At 38.8% G+C, this 19855-nt stretch overlaps 1 protein-coding gene and 1 long non-coding RNA gene across 8 annotated transcripts in view; both read right to left on the reverse strand.

Annotated features, from left to right (window-relative positions):
• The window catches only part of osbpl9 (oxysterol binding protein-like 9), a 107973-nt gene that overhangs the window by 35615 nt on the left and 52503 nt on the right, over positions 1 to 19855 (reverse strand). For 6 of the 7 annotated variants that reach the window (XM_055641760.1, XM_055641757.1, XM_055641756.1 and 3 more), the window contains 6 exons: positions 18612 to 18707; positions 14780 to 14827; positions 11390 to 11419; positions 11208 to 11258; positions 5386 to 5424; positions 3513 to 3606 (listed from right to left, as the gene is read on the reverse strand). In XM_055641760.1, the coding sequence (XP_055497735.1) occupies positions 3513 to 3606; positions 5386 to 5424; positions 11208 to 11258; positions 11390 to 11419; positions 14780 to 14827; positions 18612 to 18707 (358 nt within the window). The remainder of the gene's footprint in view (positions 1 to 3512; positions 3607 to 5385; positions 5425 to 11207; positions 11259 to 11389; positions 11420 to 14779; positions 14828 to 18611; positions 18708 to 19855) is intronic. The other variant, XM_055641759.1, reaches the window with a different exon arrangement.
• LOC129700938 (uncharacterized) lies at positions 7487 to 11201 on the reverse strand. Its single transcript, XR_008724118.1, has 2 exons — positions 8426 to 11201; positions 7487 to 7822 (listed from the first exon to the last, which is right to left on the reverse strand). It is a non-coding gene; the product is annotated as an uncharacterized LOC129700938 (long non-coding RNA).

A 19855-nucleotide genomic window follows, 5' to 3' on the forward strand; every position in this document is an offset into this window, starting at 1 on the left:
GAACCTTTAGTTTAGAGTTGAAGACACAGCATGGAAACAGGCCTTCCGGCACACTGAGTCCATGACCAATTCCATATTCTCCCACTTCCTCATCCAGTCCCGACACAATAGTGCCAAATTTACACAGGCCAATTAACCTACAAACCCACACAGCTTAGGGAGGTCCCGGAGGAAACCCACGTGATCACAGGGAGAACGTGCAAACGCCACACAGACAGCGCCCGAGCCCAGGATGGAACCCGAGTCCCCGGTGCTGTGGGGTAGCAGTTCTACCAACTACGCCACAATTTCTTATACTCTGTTTCCATTATATTTCTTTATATACATGTGACAATGAACTCTTCTACACTTCTTCCCACCCTGCTTCCTGTAAGGACTCCATCCCCTACTCCCAATTCCTCCGTCTACACCGCATCTGCTCCCAGGATGAGGTGTTCCACACCAGGGCATCGGAAATGTCCTCATTCTTCAGGGAATGGGGGTTCTCACCAGGGTCTCTTCCATACCCCATAACACTGCTCTCTCTTCCCATCCCCAACCGTATCAATGGCAGAGTCCTCCTAGTCCTCACCTTTCGCCCCACTAGCCGTCACATACAACAAATAGTCCTCCGTCATTTTCGCCACATCCAACCACTCGCCACATCTTCCCATCTCCCCCTCTGTCTGCTTTCCGCAAAGACCGCTCCCTCCGTAACTCCCTGGTCAATTCTTCCCTTCCCACCCGCACCACCCCCTCCCCGGGCACTTTCCCTTGCCGCAAGAGATGCTACATTTGTCACTTCACCTCCCCCCTCGACTTCATTCAAGGACCCAAGCAGTCGTTCCAGGTGCGACAGAGGTTCACTTGCATCTCCTCCAACCTCATCTATTGCATCCGCTGCTCTAGATGTCAGCTGATCAACATCTGTGAGACCAAGCGTAGGCTTGGTGATCGTTTCGCCGAACACCTCCGCTCAGTCCGCATTAACCAAACTGATCTCCCTGTGGCTCAGCACTTCAACTCCCCCTCCCATTCCGAATCCAACCTTTCTGTCCTGGGCCTCCTCCATGGCCAGAGTGAGCACCACCGGAAATTGAAGGAGCAGCACCTCATATTTCGCTTGGGCAGTTTGTACCCTAGCAGCATAAACATTGATTTCTCCAATTTCCGGTAGCCCTTGCTGTCTCCTCCTCTTCTCAGCTCTCCCTCAGCCCTCGGGCTCCTCCTCTTCCTTTTCCTGTCTTCTCCGCACCCCCCCCCAAACCCTACATCAGTCTGAAGAAGGGTTTCGGCCCGAAACGTTGCCTATCTCCTTCACTCCATAGATGCTGCTGCACCCGCTGAGTTACTCCAGCACTTTTGTCTACCTTCGATTTTCCTGCATCTGCAGTTCCTTCTTAAAAACCTCTTAACCAATAGCAAATGTTATTTATTGCCCAGCAAAGGAAATCCACTGCAAATGTTTTTACTGCCAAAGAAGGACCTTTTTTTTCTTAACTCACATAGCAACACTGGTAAGACCCAACATATATTTATCTGTTCTAATGATTTTGATCAGATCGAAGCAGTGAGCTGCCTCCTTGAACAGCAAAACTCTAGAAAACATGATAGATTTACTTCCCCAAAGAACACTAATAAACTAAATGGATTTGTAGTTTAGCCCAATAATGCTCGATTATTATTTTCAGATTCTATTCAAGTGAATTTAACTTCCTCGAGCCAACATGGGGAGATCCAAATTCATCTTTCAAGATTAGTCTTAGTCTCTGGCTTACAAGTCCATTAACATAATCACTGCACTACAGTATCATCCTGAAACAACCAAGGCAAATTTTGCTTAATTTTCCAGCCATTAGCACCGAAGAATTGCACAGCATATAAACATGCCCCTTGGCCCAACTCGTCCATGCCGACTGAGATGCTGATCTAGCTCGACCATATCCTTTCTAGTGTGTGGTGACCAATAGTATGCACAATATTTCAAGTTTCAATACTGATGCAGCAGGGTTCTCAGTCCCAATTTCACCACTGAAATAAAGCTTCATATGCAATAACTTTCACTTGGACTAATTACCACAAGACAAATTGCTGCTCTTAGAGATATATAATTAGATTGGGCCTCAACGAGCCAACGATGACCAAGAAATAGCAAAATGACTCCAGGAATCTGGGTGAATAGAACAAGAAACTGAGCTTTGGTCTGACAAGGAAATGCAATGTTAAAATGTCAATACATAAACAGAGGAGAGTTTAAGTTAATGTGGGTGGGTCCATTCATACATCAGGTACAGATGAGGGGGAGATAACCATTGCGAAAATTATATTGCTGGATGTAAAATGCCAGATTTTTCCTATTACAAATTTATTTTCTATCTTCAATGTAAATGGTGAACTAGACAGCAGTTGCTATTTTTACTAAGCCAACAGAGGGGCACATGATCCCCGAGTGCATAGAACATAGTCTTAACATGGTACGGCACAGCACAAAAACAAGCCCTATGGCCCACATGTCTGCACCGAACATAACGCCACATGAACACATCCTTCCATTCCCCAGATATTTATGCACAAATTCAATTCAAAAGCCTCTTAAATGCCACTATTGTATCTGCTGCGCTGCCATCACTGGCAGCTTGGTCAAGCACCCATCGTTCTCAATGCAAAACCACTTTCCCCGCACTCTCCTTAAAACTTTCCCTCTCTGACCTCTGTCTTTGACATTTCCACACTGGGAAAATGCTCTCACCTTATATAATGCCTCTCATAATTTTAGGAACTCCTACCAGGTCTCCCCTCAATCTCCAACATTACATACAAAACAATTTAAGCTTGCTCAACTCTCCTTATAGTTGATATCCTCTAATCCAGGATATTTCCTCTAATCCAGAGATTAGAACTTCTGAACTCTCTCCAAAGCCTCCACATCCTTCATGGAATGGGGCAACCCGAACTGCACACAATACTCCAAATGCAGTCTTACCAAAGTTTTATAAAGCTGCAACATGACTTCCTAACTTAATGCTATGACAAATAAAGGCAAGCATAAAATACACCTTCTTTACTATTCTATCTACTTGAGAGATGCTTCTCAACTTTTACTTCAATTATGCATCTTCCTTTGCCTGAAGTCACTGAATGGTACTTATACAAAGATAACAGGAAGCTGCAATAGCCACACTATTGATTTGACAAGGTCATTTATTCACAGTACATGCCAAGTCCCTCTAGCACTGTTTTTTGCTCAAGATAGCAGCATCTACAAATCTCATGTCTCCATTTTACTGCTCCACTGCAACATCTCCTCAAACTATGCCCACTTCGAAGTAGTTCTCCTGTGTGAAGAAGAGTCCAGAACCAAAATATTGACTGTCCTTTTCCCTCCAAACATGTCTAATCCACTGAGTTCCTCGAGCACTTTGTTTTTTCTGTGATTTTTACTTGTTTTTCTTAAATGCATTCATTATTAGACTACTTACTTATAATAGTACTATTACAATCATATGAATTAATTGGAGGAAGTAACTAGATACCTGGTGGTAATACAGTCTGGGTAGGCATAGTGCTAATAACAGCGGAATCCAAAGGATTAGGCAGAAAAATTCCATCCACTGGATTGATGGTACTCTAGAGAGATCAGAAAAAGAGAAATTGTAAAAAAATGTTGCATCACCACAGTTATAATGGAAATCAGCAGGGTACAGAAACAGATCCAGAATGGAAGTCAGCTGAAACCTGAGAAGGGAAGGGTGAGGAGAAATTTAAACTAACAAAGAGGAAATATTATAAACTATAAGAATTAACACAGTGATCAATTATATAACCCTGTTAGCTATTGGAGCACTTAGCAGCTTGAAAACCCATGTTAATACATGTCTTGTAGTTTATGATGTGCAATATTTGAGAATTATTTTTGCTGTTCAGTGGTTTCAATTATGAAAGCACAGTTTCCCATACATGCCATGTCTGGTTTACTTTAACACAACTTCACAGAACATTAGCAATTTTGGAATGCATACAAATTCCTTAAAAATATTAGTAGAAATTTGTACGTATCAACTTTATGTTTGATTGTTGCTAGATGTACCAGCAAAATTTCAAGTACCCAAAATATACATTTGAATAGGTACTCAAAAATGTCACGTTACAACATTAATGAAGCAGCAGCCAGGCAACAATCTTGAAACAATACGCATTTGTGACATTATATCCAAATTTTAAAAGGTGAATAAATACTCAAATTTTGGAGTTTTTAAAAAGCAGTCTATTTTTCACAACTATGGCCTATTGCAGAAAGAATTCAATGTGAAATAAATGGCTCGCAGCCAAGCAGCGAATAACCCCAAATATATGTAAAAGTATGGATTTCATCAAGGAGAAAATATGCTATATAATTGATGTACCTGCAACTATTAAAAAAACATCTTACAGGTAACATTTATGCTATCCTCATTTTACTATTCGCCAATAGAAGTAAAATATTTCAAGAGTGTTGCTTGTAATACATAAAGTATTTTCTTTACTACATTTAAATAAAGTGAACTGACTTTAACATTTCAACATCTGATGTTGAAAAATGAAACTGGTGCATTCATTAATTGAAAGCTACAGATAATAAATGAACACCATATATGTAAAACTTACCATATGTCACAGATGAATCTTATTGAAATGTGAATTCATTCATCGTCAGCACGTTGCAATGTATACTACATGATGCTACACGACATTCAACAAAAATACCAGCAAGCAGCACACTTAAACCGTAGCAGGGTTTAAACAGCATCTAATTCTACAACCAGGCAAATGAATGCCAAGCAAGTATAAAGCAAATATTAAAGAAGGTCCAGGAGCTGGATAGAGAATTAAAAATGCCAGAAACCCAGCATTACTGATTTTCAAAAAGATCAGACTGAGAGTTCCATAACCCAGCATTTACATAAGCTTACGCACCAGATATTTCCTGTTTGGTTGCAAACTGCAGTCCAGCAACTGATTAAGGTCAAACTAAACCTTGGCAAGGGATCTCAAAATGAAAGCCTGCATTATTACTGTAATCCAAAAACCTGAGAAGCAATATAATGCAGCAACACTATACAATTTTAATTTAAGGGCACAATTACAAATCTGTCATGAATAGATCAGTACAATTATGTTATGGTAGGAACATTAATTGTCTTGCCATTTACAAATCACTGTAGATGCCAAGCTAGAGAAGACCTATGAGAGACAGAGGCAACCAGAGGAAAAAGTAAATAGCAGTAAATCAGTAATCAAACATCCAGAAACGTATACGGAAGATATTTCCTTTAAACTGCATTGCATGTCACAATTTATTCCTTGTAGTGTATACCCAACTATAAAAGAAAAAGAGTAATAAAGTATCAGACTGGTTTACAAACTTACTATAATTCCATTTGCGTGCTTCTCCTCATTACTTTGGTCCTTAAAATGTTGGAAAGAAAAAATGTTTTCAAGATACCGTTAAACAACTGGGCAAAGTCTAAAATACCCCCATTTAAAGCTTTGGTAATCATTAGTATACGTAGAACTAAACGTGCCCAGAATTTAAATGTTTCCCATTTTAAGAACTTTCAAAAAAAAACTGGAGCTGTAATTTAATAGCTACATTGAAATGAATCACCCAATTAGTTAAGTCCTGACTCTAACCAGCTTTGAAAATGCGTCAAACTGTTTAGAGCAAGGTATCATATCACTGTTTTTCTATGTATCTCTTTTAGGATAAAGTGTTCATTATACCAGATACAAAGCGTGTTTTGAAAGAAGAAATTATCTTACTTTGCATTTTTTAATGACAAACAAGTAAACATATGAAACAACCAGTTTAAGCTGAAATTTATGACTGAACAGTACCATGATAAATAGTGTTTAAGCTTCAGTTTTCTGTACTTTAGATATTTTCTCCATGTAGCAGTCATTTTCTTTGCTGTGCTGCCATGGGACAAGCAAGAATTTCTGGTGTTTACCCCACAGGGAGAATAATCAGAATGATACCAAATGCTACTCTGGCCTCGTGTGCTCAAGGTCAGTGTCAATTGGTAAAAGTACAAAAACTGTACTTTTTCTCTCTGCATACAGGGAACAATGACTGGACCGGGCAACTAAGCAAGAGGGCTGCTGCAGGCTGCGCACATCTTGAATCAATGGTAATAATTGATTATAGATGGATCCCTCATCTGAGCCTCTTGTGACCCGGAGATCTGCTCTTGCTCCATCTCCCTCCAGATTAAACAAGGATAGAGTTCCCAGGTCCTCACCTTTCACCCCAGCTCCAAGACATCATCCTCCAACATTTCCATCAGATCCATCATGATCCCACCACTACATCATCCCTACATCAACTTCTCTATGCCTTTTGCAGATTGCTCCCTCCGTAACTCCTTGGCTCACTCATCCCTTCCCACCCCCTCCCCAGGTACTTTCTTCTGTAACCGAAGGAGATGTAACACCCATCCTTATTCTTCATCCCTCGACTCCATCCAGTCCTTCCAGGTGAGAAAGAGGTTCACATGCACCTCCTCTAACCTCATCTACTGCATCCAGTGTTCCTGATGTGGGCTCTTGTACATCGGCAAGACCAAACGTAGACTCAGCGACCGCTTTGCTGAACACGTGCTCAATCCGCCATGGCCTACTGGATCTCCTGGTTGCTTTACTTTAACTCCCCTTCCCATACTGACCTTTCTGACCTGGGCCTCTTCCATTGCCCGAGCGAGGCCACACACAAATTGGAGAAACAGCAACACATTTCACTTGGGCAGCTTACAACCCAACGGTATGAACATCGAATTCTCCACTTTTAGGTAACTTCTACAAACATTTCCCTTCTCCTCCCTCCCCCCCCCCCCCCCCCCCCCCCCCCCCCCTTTCTTTCCCTCCACTCCCTTCCTCTGCACCAATTTTCTTCCTCCACTAAAAAGTCCATTATGTAGCTTCACAGTTCTCAACTACATATCCCACTTGAGCTCACACCGGTCTCTATCCAACAATCTGTCTATCAGCAAACTTGCTCACCTGAGGCCATCTGTTGGCAGCCCCGATTTGTCCTGCTATCTATTTTTTCGCTTCCATAATTTTTCCCACTCTCCCAAAGACAAACAGTCTGAAGAAGGGTCCCGACCTGAAACATTACTTATCCATTTTCTCCAGAGATGCTGCCTGACCCGCTGATTTGCTCCAGCATTTTGAGTCTATCTGTACTTAGGGTTAGTTGGCTAACCCTGGTATCTCACGTCCAACAACAATGTCAGCATCAGAGAAAATGTCAGCATTCACTGCTAAAGACATGGGAAACATGGGATCATCAAAGAGCCCACTGTGAAATAATCAGGGAGATTTTAATATTCTGCACACTTATCCAAAATTCCACCTCATTGGGCACAGTTTCTGGCCAACAATTGTGATGAATGCAGTTTCAAAAGATGTATATAACCAACTTGAATCTGCAATGTTTTCTCTGGACGTTCTTCAAGATTTTTGAGCAGGGTAATTGTTTTTAATTCAGGCAATGCCTAGTATGAGCCCTTGGGGAAATTATCTAATTTGGGTAGCCATGAATTTTGACCATGCGAATCTGTTACTTTAGGAGACAAAAGTAGGAACTAACAGCAATTATCAGGTAAATAATACTAGATGAACCATGTTCCACACTCTCCTTCATCAGCAACTGGAGCTCACATAGAGTGTATTTTATTTCCAAAGGAACTGGAAACAAGAGACTATGAGCATCACAAGTATGTGAAAATGAACAATTATCCAAGGTGTCATGGTGATTAAGAGATGCACCCATCCAGCTACTACCAACACTCTACTGTCTCCACCCCTTCCTTTCTTCTTCCCGCCCCGCCGTCTCCACCCCCACATCAGTCTGAAGAAGAGTCTCGACCCGAAACGTCACCTATTCCTTCGCTCCATTTTTGTCTACCAGCTACTACCAAACATACGTGCAGGTTGTGACATACTCCCTTGTCATTTAGTGTGGAAAATTCTGACCAGAACTAAAGGAAGAACAAATAGCAAAGCAGAGAACCACGTTCTCAACTACAACTGTTAGTAGTGAAGGGATGGCAGAAAAATGATAATAGTCAGGCATAACCTGAAACTTGGCTTCCATAATGGATGGCCGACCAATGGAATGAGAAGAATGGTTTATCCCTCTCAGGGGCCTCATGCAGCTTCAGCTTGGCCTACAATCTGTACCTATTTGAAGGGCGAGGCCATCATAAAGTCAAAGATAGCAATATTGTGGAACGCTTTCAAATCAATTCCTTTCCTGACTGGAATCTATAGCACCATTTATTTATCATAATGTTGTATGATAAATGATAATGTGGCTGTAAGTCTTCACATTTTCTGTCCAACACCTTCCATTTAATAGTCATCCCAAACTTTTGAGGACAATCAAAGAAAAAGCAGAAAAGGAGACGTTGCCAGAATCGGGTATTTCCCAACAGCAAATAAAAAATACATATATGTTATAGCAGTATTCGCTGTTAGAACTATTAGAACATGCAGAATTGAAATTTAAGCGGCAAATTTCTACATTTTAAAAAATCCAACCGCTGCCATAATTCAGTGGGTCAAGCAGCATCCGTGGAGGCAAACGGGATATGACGAGATTTGGATCAAGACATTAATTTCTTCTGCCAGATGAACTATGCCGTTGAATTCTCAACATTGTTCATTCTGCATGAAGATGAAACTGGTGCAAAAATAATCAATTGAATATCAGTTGAGTCAGAAAATGTAACAAAATGCAGGATCTGTTAGTATATGATTCCCAACATGGCTGAACTTGGTCAAACAATGAAAATATAGCAATTTTTGCCTCCACAAACTTGTGCAGCAGTATATTATAACCAGATGCTGTCAGGAGTTAAGAGCATTTTGTTTGTTTATTCTCTGAACTATGCACTGATTGGGGAGGAATAAAAAGGATGAAAACAAGGATGTTAAATAGGCACAGAAAAGAGAAAAATGCAAACTAAGAGAAGGATGATACAAACTAGAAGTGTAATCTTCTCTGACTGGATACTATTTATCAGAGAGATCTCAATGTAATTTCCGATCCATCAATCTATGAAATAAAAATCCCCATGATGCTCCATGGAACAACAACCTCTTGCTGATGAACTACAGAATTTGGCAGTTATGAAAAACAGAAAAAAATCTAAACACCAATGACATCCAGATAAAAATAGTTTAAAATTAATGGAACTCAACTCAAATCAAATGGAACTGCTGAATGTCAGGTAGAAAACAAGCATTTTAACAGAAAAGATTCTTTGCCTTTACATTCATAAGCTTAGTACACTGAAATGAAGAACGAGTTCATCAAGATTTCAAACGTACAGAATAAAGTAATGCAAATACTTTAAACTCGATGATGCAGCAAAGAATCAAATTGAGTAAATAATTTAAAAGATGTAAAAGTTAAAACTAATTTAATCTACAATTTGACTGTTGGCTCTATTTAATCAAATATCCAGAACAGATAAAAAATGCATAAGAGATTGATGAAGTTGAAAACGTCATGCACGAGAATTGTTCTTAACTTCAAAATAAGTCAAATCGTACACACGATAAAAAAATTATTCGTGTTTTGTGTTAATTATTGCGATTAAACAAATTAAAAGCCTATATTTTAAAGCCTACGTTTTAATCGTCAATTCCCTAAACAATTGCTTGGTGTCCGTTAACAAATTATCTCGATTTAACAAAAGACACAGCAATGTTGATAGCAACTGATATAAAGAGAGGAGTGATCAAGTAAAGAAATTAACATATTTAAAATTAAATCTTACATTACACAGGGTGATCATTCCACCCATCTGTTCCACACCAGCCATCAGTAGAGCAATCACGCGTCCCATTGTTCCTTTCCATATTTCCCAGTGCCAACTTAATTGGTCTCTCATACATGGCTATCCTTTTATTGGCCTTTTACCAACAATAATCTAATTGCCAATTACTCCATAACATGTCTTTGGGATGCAAAAGGGAAGTGAAACATGCAGGGAAAGTCCATGTAGTCACAGGGAGAGTATGCAAACACCACCTCAACAGCAGCCAAGATCTGAATCAAGCTGGTCACTGGAGCTTTGAGGTAGCATTTGTGCAGCCAATGCTAACTAAATGTGACCAGCAGCACAGAATTTTCTATTTCAACATTTGCAGCTCAGGGTTTCCAGCGAAGTGTTCTCTTTCCCCTCAGGATAACATCTTGCCACAAACTTGGCACTACATAACAAAACAAGAAGCCACAGTGCTCAAATAGTAACTGAAAGTAGCTACATGGTTCCTTAAAATCTGTCCCACCAACTGCTCTGAACTGGGGTAAGTACATGTTTCAGGTTGTTCTTCTTCATTTGGAGCTCAAATTCAAAGGTTGAAATAAAGAACTGTATAGCTTTGTTGTAAGAGACTCAGGTGAGGTTTTAAAATGTTTCAATTATTATATAACAATCTTTTTGACTTTGCCAAATTTTTTTTTGTTTTTTTGAATGATCTCTCTTGCATATTTTAAAATTGCATGTATTTTTAAAAAAATCTTAATATTTCACTTTCTACCAATTTTATTTGTAGCTCTGTACTTTGAAAGATATTTTAAAAACTTTCTGGGATTTCCAATTTTGAGTTGCCTGCTCACAACACCAGTTACCAGACATCAGAGACTTCTTAAAGCAAAAGCATTACAGCAATACCATGAATGGTAAAATCCATATCATACAGAGACGGCTAGATCTTTGTGGGTTTCTTGCTTTGATGTCAGCAGAGAGTGCCAATGTTTCAGCAATGACCACAAATTCTAGGCCAGCAACTTGTCACTGAATTGATCCGGGTTGCATTTGTGTCATGTCAATTTTATCATTATTGTCACCTACCACATAGGCCTGTGTACAAATCAAAAAATTAAAAATACGTGTGATCCATTGCAATCTCAAGATAACAAACCATTTATAATCTGATGCCATATTGATCATAAAATGTTTTTGAAACTGTAGTAATTATGCCCAAAACGGACTCATTGCTGAACTAATATTTGCAAGTTCCCTGCTGCATTCATTTTATAATGATACGAGAAATAATACAGCAATGTCCTAGTAAACTATTTAAAAATATTTCACAAATAAAAATTCTTAGTTCCCTCAACTAGGTTTTGATAACCAAAGCACAAAAAATAATTATGATGTTGGCTGCCATCTTACCTTGGCAATCTGCAGCAACACTATACAGTGTTTAATAGATTCAACCATGCTCTGCAAAAATAAAGAACATACAGCACTGGCAATGGTCAAAATCATTTTTCACAGTTTAATACAAAATTTAACTTTTGAAATTTAACTCTGATTAGTGAACAAGTAAAAAATAACCATAGGGATGTACTTACATTTGTTACTTCCTTGAGACTTTCAACTTTCTGGAAAAAATGTAACAAATAGGTTTTGTTGATGTTTTATTATTCAGGGAAAAAATAGTTTCCAGTGGAGATAAATTTGAAATATTTTACAAGTACTAAAAATTTGGGCAAACAACAGCTTTAGTAATCAAATCCAAACCAAAGTGCAGTTAAAGCATTTTTTTTACTGCTTGTTAAATGAAATAATTCAGAGGTAGGTGTTAATTCAATCATATTTAAAAGAACAAAAAAATGTCAGAAACATTAAAAAGTACTTATTTTCCCTTAGGAAACACTGGGAAAGTTTATGAGCATAGCACTTGGAGTTTTAGAACACAATATTCCAATGGTTCATCAGGAAACTTCATCAGCAGCTTCATTAGTTCACGGTCTTAAAGATGAAGTTATTCTACAAGTTCAATCAACAGACCAAGACAGTAGCGCAACACAAGTAAATATATTTATAAATATTTAGCTATTGAAAATCCAGCGAGCCATTGCAGCCAATCATCACTTCTCTCTAAGATAACATCCATCAATTCTCAACCAATAGAGAACGATATCTGGAAAGAAAAAGCCTCAGAAAAGGCCAAACCAAGAGCAGAACGCATAGAACAATGCCAAAGGCAGAAGAATTGTATAAACATCCAAATCTTGCATTCAAAAGTAGGCAGATCTACTGTATCTACTTAATCAATCAAGGCAGAAATTCAGGACTAATGTTCTTGTCTTATTAAAGGGAACATCATGTGAAATCAACGTAACAAATTATCAAGATTAATTTTGAAAGTGATGATTTGAAATGTTCACGTCCCTATTCATGACAAGTGCTGTGAATGCAAATTTGTGATGTTGTATTGAGATCATCCCACCACAAAAGGTGATGAAATGTCATCAGGGACGTGTGAATATTGCATGGAAGTGTGTTAGCACAAACAGTCCATATTAAGACACACACAGGAACTTGTATTGGAAATATAAAGACCAGGGAAGATGCACAACTTTAAAATAGGAAACAATTTAAAGGGTCTCGACCCGAAATGTCACCAATTCCTTCTCTCCAGAGACACTGCCTGCCCCACTGAGTTACTCCAGTTTTTTTGTATCTATCTTCGGTTTAAACCAGCATCTGCAGTTCCTTCCTACACAACTTGTACCAGTTCACATTGACCCAATGAAATCTTATCCCACATACAATACACACAAAACGGAGGGAATCTGTGCTTTTCCAAGTATATAAACACTACCATTTTTGATCTGCAGTGATGCAAGCATAAACAATGTGCAACTTATTGCGATACTGACGATTTTTTATTGACACCTAGCCAAAGATAATTACAGAAGGACAACTGACTATCTTAATGGAGAAGGAGAGTCTTAGAAAGAAAATTCCAGAGCTTAGAATTTGCAAGAATAGTTGCCACCGAAGGAGCAGGAGTACAGAATATGGCCCCTTGAGCCTTCTCTGCCGTTCACTAAAGCTTGATCTTGGCTTCAATTCTATTTTCCTGGCAGCTCCAATAACTCAAATTCCTCAAAAGATTATAAATCTTGCTTTTGGCCTTGAGAATAATGAACAATTCAACTGCCATGATTCTCTGGGATTAAGAATTCTCAAGATTTATGAACCACTGAGAAAAATAGATTCTCCTGAACACACATTTCTGACACACTACTTCATAACTATAGATTTCCTCATGAGGAAAAACTATGCTCTCACCATCTCAAAAGGCAACAAACTGCTGATGCTAAGAATCTGGAAAAGTAGAAAATATATTGAAATACTCGAGTAGGCAACATGTAGAGAAGGAAACAGTGTTAACATTTTAGTTGCAAAGAATGGGAAGCTGTTGCAAGAACAAAAGGAATGTCTGTAATAATGTGGAAAGCAAAGGGAACTGAGTGATGCAAATACTGATGGCACTGAATAACAGTGGGTGGTAAAGGCATGTTAATGGCAGATGATGCATCTGCAATATACATTGATGAACGATAAGCAATCAAAACCAAAGTAGGCCATCAAGTCCTTGTGCCTCCTGCACCATATAATAATTTATAGGTAATCTCTTAAATCAGCAGCCCTTCCCTGCACTAATCTCATATCCTTTAATATCTAAGGATATTATCTATTGATCTCTGGTCATCGATGAAACCTTAACTCTTTCCCTCTTCACAGCTACTGCCTGAACTGCCAGCATTTTCAATTCTTATTTCTCTCAGCATCCATTTTCTCAAATCCTCATAAAAATGGTCCATACCTCAATATAGCCATATTTAATTCTTCTAAATTCCAATAAGTAAAGGGTCAACCATTTATCAGAGAATATCTATTCTTGCCAGGAATCATGCTGGTGAATCTTTTGGGAATGACCTCCAATGGAACTTTCTATTTAAAAAAGGAGATCCAAACCATATGTAGCCCTCTAGCTCTGGTATGTGTCCCGTTGCAGCAAGACTTTCTTAAATTTATACATTATCCTCTTTGCAAATTAAGGTCCACACTCCTTTACAGTTCTAATTTGGCATAGACAATGCGGGTTTAAGGGCCTGTCCCTGGGATGTACTGCTCTGTGTGTACGAAGGGCGGGGGGGGTGGTTTGTGTGAATGCGCTTCGTCCACCTAGGCCCACTGGGTCTCTCACTTCTCACACCATCTCAACTCCCCTTGCCATACTCAGCTTTCTGCCCTTGGACACCTCCATTGCCAGAGTGAGGTCACACAGACTGGAGGAGCAGCACCTCATATTCCACTTGGGTGGCTTACAACCTAACGGCATAAACACTGAATTGTCCAATTTTAGGTGACCTACAACCCATACCCCTTTTCTCCCACCACTTCCCTGTACCCCACCTGTACCCACATTTCCCATTTTTCCTCTTTACTTAAAGTCATCTTCTGTGGGAATGAAAATCAAAAGTATGAACTTGTTTTTCAATTCATCACATTGTTCAAAAACACATTCCCCTTTCTGAAGCTGCTGTATTTCTTCTTCCTCATTTCATTGATGTTAATTAATTTCTCAATTATGCATCAAATCAAGGCAATTAGCCTCAAAATCATTGTTTAAAGCATTCTCTATTGTTTAAAAAAAAAATCATATTGGACATCATGTATGGAAGAAGCTGCCAGAGGAGGTGGTTGAGGCTGGGACTATCCCATCTTTTAGGAAGCAGTTAAGACAGGTGCATCGATAGGACACGAGGGCTATAGACCAAGCGCAGGCAAGTGGGACTAGTGTAGCTGGGACATTGTTGGCGGTGTGGGCGAGTTGGGCCGAGGGGCCTGTTTCCACACTGTATCACTCTATGACTAAACTATCACATATTGTTGCTAACGTACAAATCATTCAAGTTACAACGCATCGATAACTGAGAACTTACCCTTCTCTGCTCATCATCATTGCAAGTCTTGACTTTTTCATCAAACAACTGAAAGCGTGAAAAAAGGAATATGCAATTACAACGGAAGTAATCAACAGTGCAAGCCTTCATCCAAGTTACTTCAATATAGACCAGATTTTAATAACTGCTCCTTTTCGCAACCATTCATGCCTCAACCAACCACTCAACACAAGAGAAAAATTTGAATGCAAAAACAAAATTATGTTTTATAATTAGGTTTTCTTTCTTTGAACAATGAAAAACACGATAAACTGGAACAACATAAATGATAAAAACTAAGCACAATAGGACAACAGCAATGCAAGACTTTTTATCTTTCAGTATCTAGACAAAGATTAAAAACAAATTATCTGGTTATAGTTTATTTATGATCTTGATTTGTTTTTAATGCACTTATGCTTTTTTAATTGCGTCCCTATTTTGATGAATTCTATTTTTCAATTTGTAATTACACCCTATTGCCTATGGTGTAACTGAATTACTTGTAATCCTATGGACACAGCAAACATAATGTAGAACAGAAATTAATGTTAAAAAGTTGGGAATGGTGTGCAAACATAGCATGTTAAATACACGTTAATCTCCAAGAAAATTGAAGAATTTAATCCAAGCAATGGAGGTGTTATCAGTAATCTTTGAGTGGACAGCGTGCCTGAAACTTGAGGCAGATAGTGGAAGGTTAGAGGAAAAAAAAACCAATTGGTCATGTGGTCATGTAGACGACTAGAAATAAGAGGGGAAAAGCCCCATGGGTTTCCATAGGTAAACAACAGTCAATCCGAAACAGGGATCGGAACCAGAGGGCCATAGGTAGGTGGCAGGATAGAAACACTTGCACAAGCTCTTGCAGGTGGCTTTGAGGTGGATATCATGTTGTTGATCTACACCAACTGCTATAGATAGACACAAAATGCTGGAGTAACTTAGCGGGACATGCAGCAACTCTGGAGAGAAGGAATGGATGACGTTTCGGGTTGAGACCCTTCTTCAGACCCGAAACGTCACCCATTCCTTCTCTCCAGAGATGCTGCCTGTCCCACTGAGTTACTCCAGCATTTTGTGTCTATCTTCGGTTTAAACCAGCATCTGCAGTCTCTTCCTACATATACCAACTGCTAAATTAGGAATATATCATAGGGTTGGGAGAAAAAATGTTCCATCTTTAGGCTCATACACGTGTTAAACGCTTTCTGAATTTTTTAAACCACTTCTGCATACTCAAATAATTAGACATTTAACATACAAATGCATGCACATTATGTGAAGAATTACTTATTTCAAAATAATATCAAGTTTATCCATTGAATTGAGTCACAATTCCGGTTGTGATAAAACATTTGATAATTGTACAAAAGTAAATTATAATACATTTAAGCAAAGTGAAATTTTGAGGATTTAAGTAGAAATAGGGCATAAATAAATAAATAAATAAAGCCCCAACGGAAATAAAGATAATAAAAGGGCAGAAAAATGACAAGTGTCCTTACTGCACACAGCAGGCAATCCCCATGTTATAGCAGGGTATGTTACAGATAATGGTCTGTTTTCTAATTTTCCATTATGTGCAGCCATGTCATCTGCACATTTGTCAAGACACGCAAAATTAAAATAGTGTTGATTTATTGACTCTTTCACCCGTTCAAATTTTGAGAGAGCAAATTTTATTCTATATCTCAAATTTTCAGGCAGCGTTTTGTAACTTCATTAAGGGCACCTTTCTGTAACCAGAAAGACCAGAACATGGGGTCACCTTATCCAACAGACACCTCCCCCACTTGGTTCCATCTGCCTATCATCCCAGATCCCAATTTTAATTTAATTCAATTGGAGTCAGGTGGAGGAAGCTGGAATGTTGAAACAGAGACTGGCAGGTGATAAGATAATACATTGCTTGATAATGATCAGCTGGAAATTGAGCAGAGCAATGGCAAATGGAATTTATTCAGACAAGTGGCAGAAATGGCAGGTGGAGTTTGATCCAAGCAATTTTGAGTTGTTGCACTTTGGGAGGTATATGTTAATAGCAAAACCTTTAACAGCATTGAGGGATCTTGGGGGCAAAGTCCAAAGCTCCCTGAAAGTGGCAACATAAGTAGGTAAAGAAGGTACATGTTATGCTTGCCTTCATTTCTCTGGGCATTATGTATAAGATCCAGAAGGTCATGATGCAGCACTAAGACTTTGGCTAGGCTGCATTTGGATTATTCTGTGCAGTTCTGGTCACCCCATTACTGGAATGATGGGAGAAGAGTAGTGCAGAAGAGATTCTTCAGAATGGTGCATGGATTATGGGGGATCAGCTACAAGGAGAAATTGGACATATCTTGGATTGTTTTCTCCAAAATACCAGAGGTTGAGGGGAGACCTTATGAAAATAAATAGTCGAGTGGTTTATTGTCATATGTCCCAGATAGAACAACTAAATTCTTACTTGCTTCAGCACAACAGAATATGTAAACATAGTACACTGAAAAAAATATAAAACTATGAGAAGCACAGATAGTGAAAATGGTGTTACTTTCCACAGAGTGGAACTGTCCAAGAATAGAGGACACAGCTTTAAGGTAAGAGGGACAAAGTTTAAAAGGAGATGTATGGGAAAAGTCTGTTTTTATTTTTATAAACGCAGTAGGTGTGAGTGCTTGGAATGTGCTGCCAGGGGTGGTGGTGGAATTAGAGGCATTACGGCAGATTTTGGATAGGCACATGGTTAGGCAGGGAATGGAGCAATATGGATCTCCTTCATTGTGGATATTTTTTGTATGTTTTATGTTTCAAGTGTGAGATGATGCATTTTGGGAAGGCAAACAAGGGCAGTATAGATGAACAGAAGGACCTTGGGGTAGAAGTCTATATATGCCTACAACTGGTAGCACGAGGAAAAGGTGGCGAGGAAGGCATTTGGGATGTTTGCTTTCAGAGCCATGGTAGAACATGAAAGAGTTGGGATATGTTACAACTTTACATAACATTGGCAAGCCTGCAGCTACGGTATTGTGCACACTTCTGGTGCCACACTACACGAAGGATGTGATTCTGCTGCAGAGGGTGCAGAAGAGACTCACCAAGATGTTACCATCAACGAGCTATGGAAGAAAAGGTAGGGCAAAACAGAAAGGGGAACCGACAAAGAAAAAAAGGAAATCACCTCATGATCTCAGGATATTTCAAAAAGCTTTATAACCAATGAAGTACTTTTAAAATGCAGAACTGCAGTGAAGAAGAAAATGAGCTGATCAAATTATGCACAGCAAGATTCAATAATAATCCATTAATTATAAACTTTGTGATGTTGTAAGGCAAATAGTTTCCAGCAACAAACCCTCTCATCTCCAAAATAATGTTCTAGAATCACTTCATCCACTTGAGGTTGCACCTCTTGCAGTGTCATATTTCCCATGTACTGGTGTCCAACCACACTTGTTTCCATCAATGCATCTCAAATGAGATGCATATCCAACTTCTAACTCACAAGTTAGTGCGCTACCAACCAAGTCATAGTAGAATCATGATTGATTACTCCTTTGTTAATTCATGTAGTGTTCAGAGCTGAGATGGTTTATAGTATTCAAATTTAACAAAAACCTGAGGCTAATTATGGTAAAACTGTCAGGAAATTGATTTGGCAGATTCCCAATTCTAGGAGTGGAATTTGGTCCTTGCAGATCAAATTGCCAAAAACATTTATGCCTTAAATGGAAAAGTACAGCACTGGAACAGGCCCTTCACCCCACAATGCAATATCACATTGGTCTTTTTGGGAAATGTGCACTTTTTTCCCCCCCCATAGGTGACAGGACTGAACATTTACCTTCAGTTGATCAATTAAAATCTGTAAGTAGGCATCAGCTTCAGCGAGCTTCTTGTCAAAATCTTGAACACTTGGAACAAATCCTGTTTCAGTACCCTACAAAAGAGATTATAGTGAGCAGTGTGGCAACTGGACAGTAGAAGAAAACATTTAAATTAAAAAGCCACGCAGTATAATTTCCTCTGTTAAACATCATTTTGTAAAAGTTGCTCAAGCAGATACTCAAAACTAGAAATTGCATCAGGAGTGGATAGACCGCTGCTTAACCTTTTTTTTTAAAATAAATCTGACATCATTATAATTAACACACTTTAATAATATGATTAAAACGAGAAGAATAATGTATCAAGCTGATCTTGGCTGTTATTATCACACAGAAGGCCAACTACACTGGCTCCTAATAGCACTATTCTCTCAATTACCTACACCAAGGAAAATTTAGTAACTTACAAGCACATTAATGATCATAAAGTCATAAGGAATAGGAGTAGAATTAGGCTATTCGGCCCATCAAGTCTACTCCACCATTTAATCATGGCTGACCTATCTCTCCCTCCTAACCCATTCTCCTGCCTTCTCCCCATAACCTCTGACTAATCAATTTACATGGATGTGGGAGAAAACTGGAAAACAGAACAGAATTTTATGCAGTAAGAAAAATAACTTGAAAACTCAACACAGCAACACAAGATCAGGATTGAACCTGGGTCACTGAGGCATGAGAAGCATGAAGTAACATCACTAACTGCTGTGCCACTGAGGTACCATATTTTTTCTTCTCTGGTCCCTATTTCAATCTAACTATTTTTTCTTCTCTGGTCCCTCAGAGATTAATCCTAATGGCCAACAAAATTAATCCACATATTTTAGAAAACTGTGATAAACCAACAGATTAATCTACTGATGAGGAAATTAAACCCTTCATTATAATAAAGTAATAACTCCCATTTGTGTTTTGGTTTTAGACGTGAACCAATGCAAAAGTAATAGAATAATTCATAATAATTATATGCAGAAAATAACATGCCAATGTATTTAAAGTAAGAGGCATAAGATCAACACTAGTCACGATGTTAGTCTTTTCATTGGTGGAGTATAATTCAAACAAATACATCTCTAAATACCAAGCCACTGATTTTAAAACTGATTTGACTTTTAAATACAAGTTATCTTGAGACAGGAGCTCCACATATTCACTTAAAATGCACAGATAACGGAATACAAGATACAACATAATTTACGAC

This window comes from Leucoraja erinacea, chromosome 10 (assembly GCF_028641065.1).
Source record: "Leucoraja erinacea ecotype New England chromosome 10, Leri_hhj_1, whole genome shotgun sequence".
Lineage (NCBI taxonomy): Eukaryota > Metazoa > Chordata > Chondrichthyes > Rajiformes > Rajidae > Leucoraja > Leucoraja erinaceus.